This window comes from Anolis carolinensis, chromosome 1 (assembly GCF_035594765.1).
Source record: "Anolis carolinensis isolate JA03-04 chromosome 1, rAnoCar3.1.pri, whole genome shotgun sequence".
In the NCBI taxonomy this organism is placed as follows: Eukaryota; Metazoa; Chordata; class Lepidosauria; order Squamata; family Dactyloidae; genus Anolis; species Anolis carolinensis.
Window position 1 is genome coordinate 191528513 of NC_085841.1, and position 15862 is coordinate 191544374.

Consider the following 15862-nt stretch of genomic DNA (forward strand, 5'->3'; position numbering starts at 1 on the left):
AGAGAATGTAGACTTCTACTCACCAATATCATCTCTTGCCAGCACTGTAATTTCACTTGGTGTGCCATATCCAGCTTCATTTTGTGCTCTAACTCTGAAAAGGTACTCTTTCCCTTCTTTCAAGTCTCTTGTTGAATACTGGAGATTCTTTGACCGCATAACTTCTTGCCATTGATGTTCACCAACCATAAGCTCAACGATGTATGCATTAATACGGCTTCCACCATCACTAATAGGCTTTTTCCATGTTAAATTGCAAGATGACTTTGTGATAACTGGAGCTTTTAAGTCGACAACAGGTCCAGGTGTTTCTAGTTTGAAGAGTGGAAAATATATTTATATTGTGCAAGACAAAATTTAAAAATACAAGGGCTTTTAAAGGGTTCACATTCATAAGAATGTGAGTTTTCTCACCAGAAGCTTTAACAGCATCACGGGTTTCACAGGGATCACCAATGCCATATTCATTTTCAGCAAAAACTCTGAAGAAGAAAGATTTCCCTTCTTCTAAGTTAGAAATCCTAAAACTTGTCTTTGGACATTCTGTTGCAACTGTGGACCACGATTTTCTTTCTGCATCCCGTTTTTCAACCACATAGTTCTTCACTGGACTCCCACCATCAATTATAGGAGGTTCCCATGAAATGAAGGCTGAATCTTTAGATGCTTCTTTTACAACCAGATTAATGGGTGGTCCAGGAGTGTCTGTGTTAAAAAAAGTAACATTTTCAGTTACTGCATTTACAGAAATGCAGACTATAAATTCCAGTCATTTATGCAGGGCATTATTAGTAATTTTTTGAGCTGAAATCACATTTTGAAAACAATATGTATGTGTGTATATACAATAACTGTAGTGCTTACCAAGTACTTTGACCACAATGGTGTATGACTTTTTGCCACAGCTGTTCTCCAGATTCAGAACATATTTTCCAGCATCATATTTATTTACATTTTCACAGCGCAAGAAGGTATCAAAATCAGTTGATTTGATGTCTAGTCCTTGTCTGTCTCTTATATTAGCATCCACTTTAGACCAAGAAATCTTTGGAGGTGGACGGCCTCTTACTGGCACATAAATTCTCATTGTGACTCCAGCACGTAATATGAGGACTTTCCTCAGTTCAGCATCGAGCTCTCCTTCAGGTGGAACTGCATTTTAAAGAATAGATATGTGTGACATAGAGGGATTAACAGAACCAATGATAATTTAAAGAAACATATCATTCTCAGTTTTTGAGGCAGGATGGAGTGGAATAGAAAGGGAAACTATAAAGATATAACACTATGGAAATAAAATTCAAATTCAGTATTTTTTAAAAGGAAAAAGAATAAAAAGAAGGCATATTTAAAAGTTGCTTCATACTTCCTTCCCAGTTACCAATCTTCATGTCACTATTTATTTATTTATTTATTTATTTCCGGTATTTCTACCCCACCCTTCTCCCCTGGGGGACTCAGGGCGGCTTACAAATTGGAAACACAGTGCCATCACATCAACAATGCAATACCAAAGGCATTAAAAACTAAAAACATTTAAAACATCATAAAAACCAATATACAATAATAAAACATTACTATGCACCGAGGTAATGTCCTTTCATTCACTAGACCTTGTTAATCCAGAATCTTAAAAACCGACTCTGTCAAGCTTGAAAGTTCATTCATTGAACGCTTATTTATTTATTTATTTATTTATTTATTTACAGCATTTATATTCCGCCCTTCTCAGCCCGAAGGGGACTCAGGGTGGATCACATTACACATATAGGCAAACATGCAATGCCTTTTAACATAGAACAAAGACAAACAAACATGGGCTCCGAGCGGGCCTCGAACTCATGACCTCCTGGTCAGAGTGATTCATTGCAGTTAATTGCACTGGCTTGCTCTCCCGCCTGCGCCACAGCCTGGGCCATGTGGCGCATGGCACATAGCCATGTCTTTAGTTTTTTTCTGAACCCTAGAAGGGAAGGAGCCTGCCGGATGTCACTGGGGAGGGAGTTCCACAGCCGAGAAGCCACCACCGAGAAGGCCCTGTCTCTCATCCCCACCAGCCGCATACTTCCAACTACCCCACTGTAGCCTCCCAAAGAAAGAAAATTGTCACTTACCTTAAGCTCCATGCTCTTTACAGTCCCATATTACTGAGCAAGGCAGCTTGGGGGGAATGGAGCATCATACATAAGGGATACTATTTTACTACACCACTGTATATAATGGGACTTGAGCATCCACAAATTTTGATATCCACTACAGTAGTTTTGTATATGTTTCTCTCACTTGAGAGAATGAATTAACTACAATGGTCAATGAGAGAAGAATGTACAAAACCACTGTAGTTGTTTGGTACTAATGTTAGAAAGTGGTCCCTGATCAAAGTGGTCCGTGTTCAAGTGGACCCTGGACAAAAAAGGCTGGGAATCACTAGTCAAAGACAATGGTTCCTTTTCCTGTGGTCTTTCAGATATTTTAGATTTTAGCCCCCAGAATTCATCATCATTGGCCATGTTGATGAAGGTCTAGGAATTTCCCATCAAGAAAACTCACCTTGCACTAAGAACATGATTGTTAAGAAGAAGAGATACTGTTTTCTTTATAAAGGTATAGCCATATTTTCCAGAGGAATACTTTAATACTATGGGTTGTTTTATACTGACAAAGATTTTAGGATGGAAGAAACAAGGGACAGATGTGCACATTGTGAATCAGTGTCAATGTTGACAACTGAGAGACAAGAGTTCATGGACCAGACACCCAAGACATGCTTTCTACTGATGAGAAATGTACCCATCTGATTTTTGGGAAATTCATTCTGGAGGTTTAATCCTACCAATAATCTCATTCACCAAAGTCCCATGAGCCTTTGTACCTGAACTTTCAGGGTACTGGAGTTGCTGTTAGAGTTAAAACAGGGTAGGAAGCCTCCTTTACCTGGCCAATTACATATGCCTAAATCTGGATCCAATCCATGCATTCATAAGGGGCCTTGACACAACTATAGGGATGTTCGCACTAAGCCCACAAAGCTGCATTTCCCCCAGCCTTGTTATAGCATTCATTTTCTTTAGGCACCACATGATATCTACAATCTTCAGTAAGACTAATAGCCTGTTTCTCGTCATTTACTCACTTAAAATGTCTTTAGCAAGATGTTTGTCTGGCACATCACTTGGATCACTGTATCCAATCTTGTTGACAGCATAGATACGGAATTGGTATTCTGTGTTTTCTGTGAGTCCAGTCACAACATAATTGGTATCTGGCAAATTCTTTGGCAAATTGCACCTGACCCAGTTATCTGTATCTACTCGTTTTACTTCAACAAGGTAGCCAATAATGGGACTTCCACCATCATATGCTGGCTTAGACCACGATAGGCTGATAGAACTGCGGGTGGTATCAACCACTTTGGGGAATGCTGGTGGGCCAGGAGGATCTGGGAAGGAAAACAGTAGGAAGTTAAATATAGCATGATAGGGGATGGATCCACCCACCCACCCACTGATTTATACAAGAAGAATATATATGTGTTCAACTTACACTGAGGATCCCGGGCATAGGCTGCCTTTGATGGTCCACTAGGTTTGCCTAGTCCAGCTTTATTCATTGCGGTTACTCTGTATTCATATTCTGCTCCTTCCTGGAGTCCAGTCGCCTTTATAGTCCTCTCAATGACTGGCTTTCTATTCACTTTTGTCCAGTTGACAGCCTTTGTTTCGCGTTTTTCAACAATATATCCAGTTATAGGAGAACCGCCATCATCAGCAGGTGCTTTCCAGCTTACAGTCATGAAGTCTTTCGTTATATTACTAATTATAGGTGGATCACAAGGTCCAGGTACATCTATTTAAATAATTAATTAACATTTATTTAATAGCTGTTAAAATATAAATCACCACAAATTGGATAACATAAGCTGCTATGAGATGCTTACCATATGGATTTTTAGCCACCCTGGATTCAGTTAGTATTGGGTCGCCGACTCCATATTTGTTTTCAGCAGCAATGCGGAATTGGTACTCGTGTCCTTCAATCAGCTTCTCAACACTACAGCTAGTGATTGGGACATTGGCTGTGACTTGAGCCCAGTTAGGCCTACTTGTTTCTCGTTTGTCGACAATATAATTAGTAATATCTGATCCTCCATCTTCTAGAGGGGGTTCCCAAGAAAGCATTGCCCGATCAGTGTACATATTAGTAATCTTAACTGAGGCTGGGGGGCCAGGCTTGTCTGAAAATGAAACATTAAACAGAATGAATTTTTGTAAATGCCATATTTTCTAAAGCTCAGGTTTAAAGTTTAATTTATACCAAACTTTAACTTACCCAGTACTTTAAGCTTGATTGTGGCTGACTTGGAACCAGCTGCATTTTCAGCTGTAATGGTATAGTCTCCAGATTGCTTTCTATTTACACTGAAGAGGTCCACAGTACATAAGTGTCTTTTGGTGACTATCTTGGTTCCTTCGGAGGGTTTTAGAATCTCTCCATCTTTCTTCCAAGAAATAGATGGCATAGGCTTGCCAAACACATTAGCCTCAAGACAAACATTAGTTCCAGCTTTTACTGTAAGTAAGGATTTCATTCCTATTCCGAGTTCTATTTTTGGTGGCACTGAAAAGTCAAAGGAAAGAAAAAGTAGGAAATTGCAAATAAAACTAGGGAATTGCAAAGAAGAAGAATACATACATTCCATACTATTAGTAGTATTTCTTACCATTTTCTGCTTGTACTGTTACTGGATCGGAAGGTTCAGAAGGCCAGCTGATATTCACAGATGTTTTTGCTATTGCTCTAAATTGATACTGTGCACCTTCCTCCAAGTCTGTTGCAGTATACTCTTCTTGAGGGATTTGATGAGGAGTGGTATTGCATCGTACCCATTTATTTCCAGGCAACTTACAGGCTTCAACAAAGTATCCAATTATTTTGCTCCCACCATCATGCTTTGGCCTTGTCCAGACAAGGGATACTGTATTCTTAGTGACATCAATAACTTCAGGTTTACCGGGAGGATCTAAAAACAATGTGGTTAAGATTAGTACACCAGGTTGGGCATTGAATGCAAGTTATTTCAAATGATATGCAATATATAGGCTGCATCTCCCATTCATTTCAGTGGTGTAGACCAGGGGTCCCCAAACTTTTTAAACAGAGGTCCAGTTCACAATTCTTTGGACTGCTGGAGGGCCGAACTATAATTGGCCACCTAGCAATGATAATAATTAATTTATTATTATTATTATTATTATTATTATTATTAATAATAATAATAATAATAATAATAATAATAATAATAATAATAATAAAGCGGGTTGGAAGAGACCCTTTGCACTGAAAGCACAAGCAAAGCATCCCTGACAGATGGCCACCCAGCCTCAATGTTAATAATAATAATAATAACAATAACAACAGCAACAACAATACAGGGTTTTGGAACACAATACTCCTGACCTCACGATTGGGTTAAAAACAAAGTATGGATTGTCGATGTTGCATTCCCAGGTGACAGCAGAATTGAGGAGAAACAACTGGAAAAGCTGACACGATATGAGGATTTAACGATCGAATTACAAAGAGTCTGGCACAAGCCAGTCAAGGTGGTCCCAGTGGTGATGGGCACACTGGGTGCAGTGCCTAAAGGCCTTGGCCTGCACTCAATCGGTGCTGACAAAATTACCACCTGCCAGATGCAGAAGGCTACCTTACTGGGATCTGCACACATTATTCGCCGATACATCACACAGTCCTAGACACTTGGGAAGTGTCCGACGTGTGATCCAATACAACAGCCAGCAGAGTGTCTGCTGTGGACTCATCTTGTTGTATTTCAAATAATAATAATAATAATAATAATAATAATAATGGTTGTAAGAGAAGAAGAGACCCCTTGGGTCAGGGGTCCCCAAACTAAGGCCCGGGGGCCGGATGCGGCCCATCAAAGCCATTTCTCCGGCCCCCATGGCACAAGGGGGTTGGGCTAAATGACCCAAGGGGTCTCTCTTCTTCTCTTACAACCCTTATTATTATTATTTTATTGTATGACACAGCAAAGAAGATAGATATGCTGGATTTCATATCACAAAATCAAAAGTCAAACATTTCCCAAGTGTCTAGGACTGTGTGATGTATTTTCAGATGATGCGTGCAGATCCCAGTAGGGTGGCCTTTTGCAGTTATTATTATTATTTGAAATACAACGAGATGAGTCCACAGCAGATACTCTGCTGGCTGTTGTATTGGATCCCACGTCGGACACTTCCCAAGTGTCTAGGACTGTGTGATGTATCGGCGAATAATGCGTGCAGATCCCAGTAAGGTGGCCTTCTGCAGCTGGCAGGTGGGGATTGTGTCAGCGCCGATTGTGTTTAAGTGCAGGCCAAGGTCTTTAGGCACTGCACCCAGTGTGCTGATCACCACTGGGACCACCTTGACTGGCTTGTGCCAGAGTCTTTGTAATTCGATCTTTAAATCCTCATATCGTGTCAGCTTTTCCAGTTGTTTCTCCTCAATCCTGCTGTCTCCTGGGATTGCAACATCGACAATCCATACTTTGTTTTTTTAACACGATTGTGAGGTCAGGAGTATTGTGCTCCAAAACCCATCATCATCATCATCATCATCATCATCATCATTATTATTATTATTATTATTATTATTAACTTTGAGGCTGGGTGGCCATCTGTTAGGGGTGCTGTGCTTGTGCTTTCAGTGCACAAAGGCAGAAAGGGGTTGGACTAAATGGCCCAAGGGGTCTCTGCCAATCCTCTTTATTATTATTATTATTATTATTATTATTATTATTATTATTATTATTATTTATTGCTCGGTGGTCAACTATAGTCTGGCCCTCCAACGGTCCGAAGGATTGTGAACTGGCCCCCCATTTAAAAAGTTTGGGGACCCCTGCCTTGGGTCATTTAGCACAACCCCCTTCTGTCCTTGTGCCATGGGGGCCGGATAAATGGCTTTGATGGGCCGCATCCGGCCCCCAGGCCTTAGTTTGGGGACCCCTGGTGTAGACAATGCGTAGTTTAGTAGTTTGAGCGCTGGACTATAACTCTAGAGGCCATAGTTCACGTCCCTGCTTGGCCATGGAAATTCACTGGGTGACCTTGGGGAAGTCACAGTCTCTCAGCCCCAAAGCCCTCTCACCTCTCCTGAACAAATCTTGCCAAGAAATCCCTATGTAAAGGCTAAGTAACAAAATTTCCTTTTTAGAAAAATCAACTAGAGTAAGAAGTGTTTTGTTATTCAGGATTATGTCTAAAATTGCTAATATTTGAACTGTAAACCTATGCCCATGTATCTGGAAGTAACGCCTTAATAACTTATACATGTATAGCATTGTGCTGATATAGAACGCAGGCTGTATTGCTAATAACATTAATTGTACATCATCCATGCACATAAGCATTTTGCTTACCAACTGGTGTTCTTGCTGTAACAAAATCTGTTGGCTTGCTAGGCTTGCTTGCACCTGCTTTGTTCAGAGCATATATCCTAAATGTGTATTCAAGACCTTCGATTAAATTGGCACATGGGTATTCTGTGGATCGCACCAGTGTATCATTGGCTTTCACCCACAGCAAACTGTTCCTTTCTTTGCGTTCAATGAGATATCCTGTGATTGGACTGCCTCCATCACTGTCTGGCCTGTCCCAAGCCACAAAAATGCAGTCCTTGTTCACCTTGGTAACACGAGCATTCTTTGGCTCACTAGGAACATCTGTAAAGAAAGCCATAAGAAAAGAATATTTCATCCTTTAAGCATTTGGAATGTCCTAATAACAACCATGTCACTGTTTTGAGCCAGACATACCAAAGGGGAACCTTGCAATCATCTTATCAGATGGAAGTGGCTCGGAAATACCAAACCGATTTTCTGCACGGACACGGAACATATATTCTACTCCAGGGGTTAGCTTTCCAAGTCTGCAGTTTGTCTTTGTGACAGAAGCGACGGCTGTTATCCAATCTCCCCTGCCGACGTCACATTTCTCAACTACGTAGTTGGTGATGTTACTACCACCATCTTCAAGTGGAGTGTGCCATGACAAACTGCAGGCATCAGCATCTATATCGGAAATTTCGAATGGTGGCTGTGGTGGTCCAGGGATGTCTATAGAAAGATATAAAAGTGGATTTGTAATGCTAATAGATAATGTGTTAAAGGTAAGTTGTAAAGGGTTAAGAATGGAAAAGAAAATGTAATGTACCCATGACAACCACTTTGATTTTCTGAGTAGCCACCCCAGAACTGTTTTCAGCTATTAGACTGTAATAATCACTGTCTTTTCTAGTTACATCCTTAATGATGAGGACAGAGGTGCTGTCTGCTTTATGCACAGCCAACCGGCTAGATATAGCCGCGTCGTGGTCTGCTTTCATCCATTTGCAGGTTGGGTGAGGTTTCCCATAAACATGGGCTTCAATCCTGAGTTTCTGCCCAGCTTTTATGTTGACATGGTCTGGCATCAGAATCTTAGGGGGCACTGAAATAAAAACCAAACAATGAAAAAATACATTTAGAGCATACAAAATCAAAATAATAATAAAACTTTATTTGTATTCTGCCCTATCTCCCCGAGGGGACTCAGGGCTGATTCCAACATAAAATGGCAAACATTCAATGCCTCCATAAAACAAACAAATGCTGACATAAAAATCCCAGAGAAATCCCACATATAAAAATAACATTAAAACCTCACATCAATTTAAAGTCTAACATCAATAAATTAAACCTAACATCAATAAATTAAACTACGTGTAGTCAAACAAAATTATATACAAATTATATAGAAATCCAAACAAGCATCCACATTAGTTTACAACAGTGTTTACAATTACTTTACAATTAGTTCACAGTGTGGGTCAAATGCTGACCATTGGGCTTGTGCTTTTGCATTTTGGAATTTGTATCATTTTGTACCATGTAATCTTTTTCTAATACAGGTTGGGTATCTCTTATCCAAAATATTTGTTATAAAATATGTTTTGGATTTTTCTTTCCTGATTTTGGAATACCGGTATTTGCTTATATGTGCATCATTAGATAGCTTAGTGATATCTGTCATCCATATGGACAATTTTGGATTTCAGAATTCCAGATAGGGGAAGCTCAACCTGTATCACTATTAATGTAGTACAGTTAGTAACTTTAATTTTTCAGTAGTATAGATTTCCTGAAACAAAACCTCAAGGTCCTTCCAGTCCTTCATTAGTAGAAGGGATTTCCTTTGTCCTCCAGTGCCTTGTGTAGACAATTCTCACCTCAGTTATTAAATAGATGAATAGGATGTCCTTATTTCTCTCTAGTTTTATATCCACAATACCTTAGAGAAAATATTCCAGTTTCCTTTGAAATTTAATCTGTAAGATCTTTTGAATTTTTTTGTGGATACATGTAGTTCTTAATATGACACCTAAAACCGTTTATCAAATTCTAGCTATGCAAATAAAGAAGGTGCTTCCAGAATTTCATTTATTTAAATTTTAAATTATAAAAAAATAATTACTTACTCAGTTGTTCTTTAATCTCAAATATGCCTTCAGTTTCTCTTGGTAAACTTACTCCAACAGCATTTCTAGCAGCAACTCTGAATTTGTATTTCTTTCCTTCCTTTAGGCCAGCAACAACAATGCTAAGATCTTTTACGATAGAATACTGTGTCCAGTGATCCTCAGCATGACCCTCTTCTTGATATGAAATAATGTACCCATCGATTTTAGACCCACCATCCCGCAGTGGTGGCAGCCAGCCTAAAGTGGCACTGTGCTTGGTAATTTCAGTCACTTCAACTTTCCTTGGAGGATCAGGTTCGCCTTTAGAATAAAACAGACAAGCATAGTAACTTTTAAACATGCAACTGCTTAGATGAAATTATTTCTAAGATCATGGCATCATTCTGTGATTTTTAGTGTGTTCCTTAAGCAACTACTGCTAACAGTTTCTTAATTTAAATGTTATTCTGAATCAACAAGTTATAAGAACAGCAATTCTTAAATGCTATTAGTTCTGGCCTACTTGTTCTGCACTCACTTTTTTTATTAGACAACATATAGTAAAAAGAATAAACAAAAGTCTTCTGAATCAAAAGACCTTGATTATGGCTCTTCTTTGTTCAATACATCAAAGTTTTAATATATAAAAACTAAATGGTTGTTGTATGTCTTTCGGGCTGTGTGGCCATGTTCCAGAAGCATTCTCTCCTGACGTTTCGCCCACATCTATGGCAGGCATCCTCAGAGGTTGTGAGGTATGGATGAGGTATGGTATGGAAATCCATACCTCACAACCTCTGAGGATGCCTGCCATAGATGTGGGCGAAACGTCAGGAGAGAATGCTTCTGGAACATGGCCACACAGCCCGAAAGACATACAACAACCCTGTGATTCTGGCCATGAAAGCCTTCGACAACACAAAAAACTAAATGGTTTTGCAAAATGTAAATCCTAATGACATTTTTTTAAAATTTTGTGTAAGATTCTGTATCCACATTTCCAAATATACCATAGCCAGTAAAATCTTATGCATATCTACTCATAAGCAAATGCCATTGGATTCATTGGATCCATTGGTACTTGGTCTCAAATATGTGAGTGTAATTGCAACCTCATTACTTACATCAATTATTAACTCTTAATATATACATTGTGGTATATACTGATGGTTTTGCTTGTACTGTGCTGTTTGATTTAGGATGGCTCATTCATACATGCCAGTTGTTGCTACAGAAATCAAGCATTAAATTACATGGGCTAGCTCTGATGTTTCAGTATGTATGGATGTGGTTTCTGCTGCTTTGCAACATTTGGGCTGAAGAATGATACTAAAATGAATGAACGTACATAGATCAATGGCAGGCTACTGGACAAGCTAAAGAGATTTTATTGTCTCATAATGCATTGTTCATTAGAAATGATAGGCTATATCTCATATACATTCAAACCAATGTTTCAACAATTGATCTGGGCTACTTGAACAGTCATACAATTGGAATCTGTTAGAAAAATTAATAAAGAATCAACACAACTTGATACTTACTTAGTGGATCTGTTGCTAGGATGGGTTTTGGTGTGTCTCTTGGGACACCAGGACCATATTCATTGACAGCAGTCACTCTGAAGAAATACTCAGAACCAGGCATAAGATTAGTAACTTTGAAACTAGTCTTCTTCACATCAGCAGTGAGTGTTGCCCAAGTCTTCCTATCAGCCTCACGCTTTTCCAAAATGTAATGTGTAACAGGACTACCGCCATCATTTTCAGGTGGTGTCCATGAAAGTTGACATGCCGTTTTTGATACATCTGAAACTTTGAATTCTGCTACTGGTCCAGGAGTATCTAGTAAAACATTAAGAGATGGCATTAAACCACAGTTCAAAAGAAGATAGCAGATTCTGACAAAGATGAAACTGAAATTACAAAACAGGACAGAGGATATTATTAGTGCTGTTGCTTACCGAGAACACGGACATTCACGAAGACAGCCTTTTCTCCAGCAGGATTAACAAGTGTTAAAGAGTATTTGCCTGAGTCATCTCGTGTAGAATCAGGAATTACACAGAAGGCCATTGTGTCAACCAAATCAACCTGGCCCTTTCTGATCACATTATCAATTCCTACTCTCTTCCAGGTGACTTTAGGTGCTGGTCGTCCTCTCACAATGGCAAAAAGTCTTATGGGGCATCCTGCTCGGACTGTAACTAGCTTTCTCAGACTTGCATCCAACTCAATCTCAGGAGGTTCTGAAAAAAAATAACAAAAATTAGACTTTGAAAGTAATTTAAAGATTACAAATACATAATAATTCAATGGTTAGTTAGCAAAATCACCAAGTATTTCTTTGGGAGAAACAGCTTCCTTCAATTCAGCCGGCCGGCCAATGCCAACTTGATTTTGGGCGGAAACCCGGAATTCATATAATTCTTTCTCATCCAGGCTTGTCACAGTAAATTCAGTATGAATAACTTGTGCAGCGACATTGCATCTTTTCCATCCTTCATCAGGACCTGCTTTTTCCGTTTTCGGCCTCATTTCCACCACGTATCCAATAATTGGAGCACCACCATCATAGACTGGCTTTCCCCATCCAAGAGTAAGAGAGGTCTTTGTACTATCAACAACCTTAAGATTAGTAGGAGGACCGGGTGGTTCTGTAAAATGACATAAAATAGGGGAGTAAGTATTCTAGCGAGTTTTAAAATTACATTACTAATACAATTAAATTTGAAAGGTCAGTACCTATTGGGTCCTTTGCTATTGCTGGTCTTGATGGGAAACTTGGTTCTCCAATTCCAATTTCATTCTCTGCCTTGACACGGAATTGATATTCATGTCCTGGAATAAGATTCTGAACTTTTTTGCGTCTTTCAGGGATTGCAGATTTGGTAACAGGAACCCACCTCAATGACCTTTTCTCCTTCCTCTCTAATATATATCCTGTAATTGATTTCCCACCATCATATTCTGGTGGATTCCAAACCACAGTCATTTCCTCTTTGCCGACCTTTGTAATTTCTGGAGGATCAGGGCGTCCAGGTCTATTATACTTGGTTTTGGCTATAATTGGCTTAGTTTCTGTTGGTGGACCAGTTCCCATTTTATTCTCTGCACGAACCCTGAAAATATATTCATTGCCTTCAATGAGATGTGTTACGTGTGCATAGGTCATTAGCACCGAGGAAGAATAGGTAGTCCAAACCATACGTTTACTTTCACATTTCTCCAGAATATAGTTCTGTATTTCACAACCTCCATCATCCTCAGGTGGATCCCACTTGACCGTACATCTGTCGCTTGAAACATCAGAGACTTTCAAATTTTGTACAGGTCCCGGTTTGTCCAAAACATTAACAGTAGCATAAGCTACAAAACTACCAACAGGATTTGTGGCAGTAATAGTGTATTTGCCACCATCAGTACGCCTTGCTTTTGATAGAAGAATCTTAGACATATCTGAAGTTGTTTCAATCTTGACCCTTGGAGATTTGGAAAGATCTGCAGAATCTTTTGTCCAAGATACTTCTGGTTGTGGTTTACCTCTAAGTCCTGCTTCAATTTTAATTGGATCGCCAGCTTTGACAGTAAGTACTCCAGTTAACTTCAGATCAAGTACTGGTTTCTGTACTTCTTCTTTAACAACAACTTCACTTGTCTTCACCCAATCACTTTCACCACCTTCATTCTTGGTCTGAACTCTAAATTGATAAATTTTATTTTCAACACATTTGTCAACCATGTAATGTGTTTCCTTAATACTACCTTTGTGCACCCTTTCCCATTCATCGGAATCCTTCAATTTTCTCTCAACATGGTATGTTAAGTTCGGGCTGCCACCATCATAATCTGGCCTCCTCCATTTCAGATACACAAATGTCTTCCCTGTTTCTGCAATGTGAAGGTTTTCAGGTTCACCTGGCCTATCAACAGGATTAATGGCAAGGATTGGAGTTTTGGTCTCAACAACTGGCCCTGGACCTACTTTGTTTTCTGCACAAACACGGAAGAAATATTCATGATTTTCTATAAGATGTGCTTTCACCAATCGTTTAGTAAGATCTGAAGACACTATTGACCAGCCTCTTTGGTTTGGCTGACGATATTCAACTATATAATTTGTAATTTCTGAGCCACCATTATCTTCAGGATTCTCCCAAGAAACAACACAGGATTCTTTAGTGACATAGCTTACTTTCAGGTGCTGGCAAGGGCCAGGCCTGTCTAGTACATTAACAATGGCTGATGCTTGTGCATGTCCACTGCTGTTTTTAGCTGTAATAAGATATTTGCCATGGTCTGCTCTTAAAGCCTTTTTCACTTGGAGCTCTATATGCGGGAATTCTTGAATAATATCAACACGTTGGTCTTTTGTTATTATTTTACCATCTCTAGACCATGCTATGTCAGGGATTGGCCGACCTTTCACTTTGCCAGTAATCTTTATCGTTTGACCCACTCTGACAGTAATTACGTCACGACAAGCCACATCCAGTTCTAGTTCTGGAGGGGAGAGAATGTCTTTAGCAAGAACTGTTTCTGGCAGTTCTCGGGGTTCTCCTTCTCCTACAATGTTAGCAGCTTTTATACGGAATCTATATTCATTTCCTTCAATTAGTCCAGGTACTGTAAAGGCACATTGTCGGATTAAGTCATCTTTATTGATTCTGTTCCATTGTGTAGTTCCACTTTTCTGGCATTCTACAACATATCCCAAAATAGGACTTCCACCATCTTTGAGTGGCTTTGTCCATACCAGTTCTGCGGTTTCTCTGGTCTTATCTTTCAACTTTGGATTAATGGGAGGTCCAGGTGGTGTGATAGGACGTGATGCTTTTATTGGATCAGAAACTGGCGATGGCTTGCTTAGGCCAACACTATTTTCTGCAAAAGCACGGAATTCATAAGTACAGCCTTCAAAGAGTCCTGTTGCTCTGAACTTCAGATCAAGCACTGGGGATTTGTTGACACGTACCCATTTGCCTGAGATTTCACGGCGTTCAAGTAGGTATCCACTTATTGGACTACCACCATCAGATTTTGGTAAAGACCACGTGACTGTTGCAGCATTTTCTGAAATATCATGAACTGTTGGTTTCCCAGGTGGGGATGGGGGATCAAACATAGCCTTAGCAACTGCTGGTTGTGAATCTAGAGGTGCACCAATGCCTATCTTATTCTCTGCACGAACACGGAAAATATATTCCTGGCCCTTGTGCAGACGTGGTATTTTAAGTCTAGTTTGATTGATTCCTGAGCTGACAACTCCCCAGGTTTCTTTCTTTGACTCTCTTTTCTCAACAATGTAGTTAATTACAGGACTTCCGCCATCATCTTTAGGAGGCCGCCAAGCAATGACCATGTGATCTACATGCACTTCTAGAATATCAATTGGGCCAGTTGGTGGACCAGGAACATCCAAAACTGTTAGATGAACAGGTACAGTTTTGCTTCCAACTATATTAGATACTGTGAGAAGATATTCTCCAGTGTCCTTTCTTGTGCAGCTTTTAATAGTGAGAACTGTTGAATAACTGTCAGTATCAATCTTGAAATTGCCTTCTGATTTAATTTCAGTATCATCAGTAACCCATTTTGCAGTTGGAACAGGTACACCTCTCATGATGGCAGGGAATCTTACTGTGCTGCCAGCTTTAACAACAAGACCTTCTATTAATTTCACATCCAGGTCAACAGATGGAGGTACTGAAAAAAACAAAAACAAATACATAAATAGATTTTGCACTAGAGTTTCCCCATTTCACTAGTTAAATTAAAAAAATGAATACTAGAACTATTATAGTAGCACAAATTGAGACCTTACCCAGTTTTTCTTGGCATTCTATTGGTATGGTTGTGTCTGGCAGACTGAGACCCACAATATTTTGAGCTTTCACACGGAATTTGTAGATCTTTCCTTGCTGTAGACCAGTAACAACACACTCTGGTACAGGTACTGTTTTGAATTTAGTCCAGTCCTGTGCACCTTCTTCTTGGTATTCCACCAAAAATCCAGTTATTTCAGCACCACCATCACGATCAGGCCAGTTCCAAACCAGAGAGACCTCTGTCTTGTCGACGTCAACATGGTGCAAGTTCTTTGGTGGGCCAGGGGGATCTTTAGAACAAGATGAAAATAGGGTTAGCACTTATATTTAAACATATAGTCCAGAATTTTGGTATCTAAGACCAGTGTAACTAGTACTTTGCGCTCTTTGCTCTCCTGTTGCTGTCCTCCACTGTACCAGCAAACCTATTCCAGAGAGCATCTCAACCCTCCTAAGCTGTTGTTACGGTACATAGAATCCTGCCGGAGAGAAAAAGGACCACTAATTCTGGCAGAACCAGTGGAATCC

General features: G+C 39.6%; 1 protein-coding gene across 1 annotated transcript in view; it reads right to left on the reverse strand.

The window, feature by feature from the left end:
- The window catches only part of ttn (titin), a 331374-nt gene that overhangs the window by 55646 nt on the left and 259866 nt on the right, over positions 1-15862 (reverse strand). Inside the window, exons 226-242 of the mRNA XM_062969136.1 lie at positions 15331-15624; positions 12252-15212; positions 11843-12163; positions 11471-11755; positions 11052-11351; positions 9526-9828; positions 8223-8498; positions 7826-8125; positions 7430-7732; positions 4721-5020; positions 4330-4617; positions 3938-4234; positions 3544-3846; positions 3134-3439; positions 865-1152; positions 415-705; positions 24-311 (exon numbers count right to left, since the gene is read on the reverse strand). Of these exons, the coding sequence (XP_062825206.1) occupies positions 24-311; positions 415-705; positions 865-1152; positions 3134-3439; positions 3544-3846; positions 3938-4234; positions 4330-4617; positions 4721-5020; positions 7430-7732; positions 7826-8125; positions 8223-8498; positions 9526-9828; positions 11052-11351; positions 11471-11755; positions 11843-12163; positions 12252-15212; positions 15331-15624 (7704 nt within the window). The remainder of the gene's footprint in view (positions 1-23; positions 312-414; positions 706-864; positions 1153-3133; positions 3440-3543; positions 3847-3937; positions 4235-4329; positions 4618-4720; positions 5021-7429; positions 7733-7825; positions 8126-8222; positions 8499-9525; positions 9829-11051; positions 11352-11470; positions 11756-11842; positions 12164-12251; positions 15213-15330; positions 15625-15862) is intronic.